The 3285-nt window shown below is 45.4% G+C and overlaps 1 protein-coding gene across 1 annotated transcript; it reads left to right on the top strand.

Annotated features, from left to right (window-relative positions):
- Positions 1 to 238: 238 nt before the first annotated feature.
- On the top strand, positions 239 to 2044 carry LOC103515784 (glycine-rich cell wall structural protein 1-like; the record flags this gene model as incomplete). Its single annotated transcript, XM_026828384.1, has 4 exons — positions 239 to 473; positions 687 to 946; positions 1156 to 1370; positions 1481 to 2044. Coding segments are annotated over exons 1-4 (1090 nt in total), but the record flags the coding sequence as incomplete, so codon positions are not given.
- Positions 2045 to 3285: the final 1241 nt, after the last annotated feature.

The following is a 3285-nucleotide window of genomic DNA, read 5'->3' as shown; positions in this document are numbered from 1 at the left end:
ATCCGAGTTCTAAATTCCAGTCGAAATCTAGAGGGGTCCGACGACAGAATGACTTGGAAAAGCTGAAATTTACATTCCTTGTGCTGAGGTGAACGTTTTGAATCAGTTTCTCTCAGACAATTTGTCTATTAAAGTTGTGTGATTTCTTGGTCATTCGTTAAAAAGTGTTGTGCTAAAATGCAGTTTGGCGTTACAAGCTTTCTTTGTTTGATCTGTGTTTGCTATGAGGTAATTTGTCGTGATTTGTAATCCGAGTTCTAAATTCCAATCGAAATCTAGAGGGGTCCGACGACAGAATGACTTGGAAAAGCTGAAATTTACTTTCCTTGTGCTGAGGTGAATGTTTTGAATCAGCTTCTCTCCAATTTGTCTATTAAAGTTGTGTGATTTCTTGGTCATTCGTTAAAAAGTGTTGTGCTAAAATGCAGTTTGGCGTTACTAGCTTTCTTTGTTTGATCTGTGTTTGCTATGAGGTAAGCTATACTTTACTATTTTATCTTGATTAGAATGGCCATTCAGGTTCTTCAAATACAATAATTATGTTAATCGGGAACTGATGTATTCAACATGCTTTAGCTAGAGGCTTAGCTTTTGCAGCAGCATCTTCTTCTTTCTAGCCTTTTCCATATTTCCCACAATCCTCATTGACCGTTTGAAATTCGAGATGAACTAATTTCATTTTCCAGGTGTCCCAAGTGTCTGCAGCTCTGGGAGGTCCGACCAACCCCAAATCTTACCCACCAGGTCAACACCCTCGTCAACGCAGATCCCCGTTAGAACTCAACATGGGACCTCTCAAGGTCAACATCACTGCACCCGGAACTAAACTCCTTAGCAAAAGTCTGTCCTCTGGAGTGCAAGAGTCAAAGAACCTTGGAGGATCATCAGGCGGTGGAAGTTTCACCATCGATGTCAACGGAGGGGATGGCACTCTGGGAGGTGGCAAATGGAATAGTCAAGGAGGAAGCTTCCAGTATGAGAGTAAAGTGGGAGGAGGAACTGCTGAAGGAGGTATGAACGGTAAATTGAGCGCTGGAGGTAGTTCAAATGGTCTCGGAGTGTCTTCTTCAGGGAGCGGTGGTTCTGGAGGAACAGGATGGTCATCCGAAAGCGCCAGTGGAAAAACGGAGGGGATGGCACTCTGGGAGGTGGCAAATGGAATAGTCAAGGAGGAAGCTTCCAGTATGAGAGTAAAGTGGGAGGAGGAACTGTTGAAGGAGGTATGAACGGTAAATTGAGCGCTGGAGGTAGTTCAAATGGTCTCGGAGTGTCCTCTTCAGGAAGCGGTGGTTCTGGAGGAACAGGATGGTCATCCGAAAGCGCCAGTGGAAGAGCAGCAGGGAGTTTAAACGCTAATGCCGGGAGCAAAGGTGGGAGCGGAGGGCTTCAGGAAGCGGTGGTTCTGGAGGAACAGGATGGTCATCCGAAAGCGCCAGTGGAAGAGCAGCAGGGAGTTTAAACGCTAATGCCGGTAGCAAAGGTGGGAGCGGAGGGAGTTTTAGCATCCAGGGAGGTAATGGGGGAAGCGGTCAGTTTGGGCTTGTAGGTGGTAGTGGAGGAGGTACGAGCGGTGCTAAGTTCACCACTGGTGGAGGTGTTGGTGGAGGTAACGTTGGCATAGATATCTCCAGTACTGGAGGAAATGGTGGATTTGGCTGGTCATCCGAAGGGGCTATGGGAAGAGCGTCAGGTGGTAGTTTGAATATTGAAGCTGACAGCGCCAGCAAAGGTGGCAGCGGAGGTAGTTTTAGCATCCAGGGAGGTAATGGGGGAAGCGGTCAGTTTGGGCTTGCAGGTGGTATTGGAGGAGGTACGAGCGGTGCTAAGTTCACCACTGGTGGAGGTGTTGGAGGAGGTAACGTTGGCATAGATATCTCCAGTACTGGAGGAAATGGTGGATTTGGCTGGTCATCCGAAGGGGCTATGGGAAGAGCGTCAGGTGGTAGTTTGAATATTGAAGCTGACAGCGCCAGCAAAGGTGGCAGCGAAGGTAGTTTTAGCATCCAGGGAGGTAATGGGGGAAGCGGTCAGTTTGGGCTTGCAGGTGTAGGTAGGTAGATACCTTATTCTGCACCATAAGTAGATAGGCACCTACCTTGAACTTCTTACCTAGTAGGTCCACAATCCTAGCAGTAGGTACTTTTTTTTTTTTTTTTCAAATACGTATTCCGCAAATGTAATAGAAAGTCGTGTGATGTTCACACCAGATTTTTTTTTATTTCTTTTTGAAAACTTGAAGAGTAAAACAATTTGTCTCTTTTAGGGCATTTTGGGATTTTTTTTCTTTTTTCCCTTCTCCTTGAGTTCCACCCCTCCCTCCAGCTGTCATTTACCCAAAATTTTGTTGAAATTTCAAATTTGTCAAAAAAAATAGGGAGGAGGTGAATGATAAACAAAAAACAGATTTCTAAGTGCTCCTCTTCATTTTGTAAAGCTTACTCAAAAGTCCTCCAGAGGGACAGTGAGAAGGGAGAAAAGGGAAGTAGTGAAACTTATGTTTTCCCCCTCCTCTTAGAGGATTTTTAAAGAGGAGGGGAAAGGGAGAGGAGAGCGGGGGCAGAAGAAGACGGGAGGAGAAGAATAAGGAGAGGAAGGAGAGAGAAGAATAGAAAGAGAGAGATGGAAAGAGGTGAAGGAGGTAGAAAAAAGAGGGAAGAAACGAGAGGAGGGAGGAGAGAGAAAGAGACGAAAAAGAGAGGGATGGGAGGGGGAGGTTTCTGAGAATTTTAAAACAAAAGCAAAGGTGAAGGGAAATAGAGAGAGAGATTGAACGGAGAGGCCCAGAGGCAAAAGTATTTACATTTTTAGCCCGTCCTTCCTTTATTATTACGATAGTGATAAAAAAAGGTATAGTGGACGGGCTATTGTATTCGCTTCGGTGTCGTCTGTCTGACCCCTAGAAGGACTTATCTGGTCGACCTATATTCCGAAAAAGAGAGGGATGGGAGGGGGAGGTTTCTGAGAATTTTAAAACAAAAGCAAAGGTGAAGGGGAATAGAGAGAGAGAGAGAGAGAGAGAGAGAGAGAGAGAGAGAGAGAGAGAGAGAGAGAGAGAGAGAGAGAGAGAGAGAGCACCTAATAGTACGTAGGTCCCCAATCCTAATAGTACTTAAGTAGGTCCCCAATCCTAATAGTACGTAGGTCCCCAATCCTAATAGTACTTAAGTAGGTCCCCAATCCTAATAGTACGTAGGTCCCCAATCCTAATAGTACTTAAGTAGGTCCCCAATCCTAATAGTACGTAGGTCCCCAATCCTAATAGTACTTAAGTAGGTCCCCAATCCT

The sequence above is a fragment of the Diaphorina citri genome, unplaced genomic scaffold (assembly GCF_000475195.1).
Source record: "Diaphorina citri unplaced genomic scaffold, Diaci psyllid genome assembly version 1.1 scaffold1417, whole genome shotgun sequence".
Lineage (NCBI taxonomy): Eukaryota > Metazoa > Arthropoda > Insecta > Hemiptera > Psyllidae > Diaphorina > Diaphorina citri.
The sequence above is the reverse complement of the archived record's forward strand: the minus strand, read 5'-3'. Positions and strand labels throughout refer to the sequence as shown.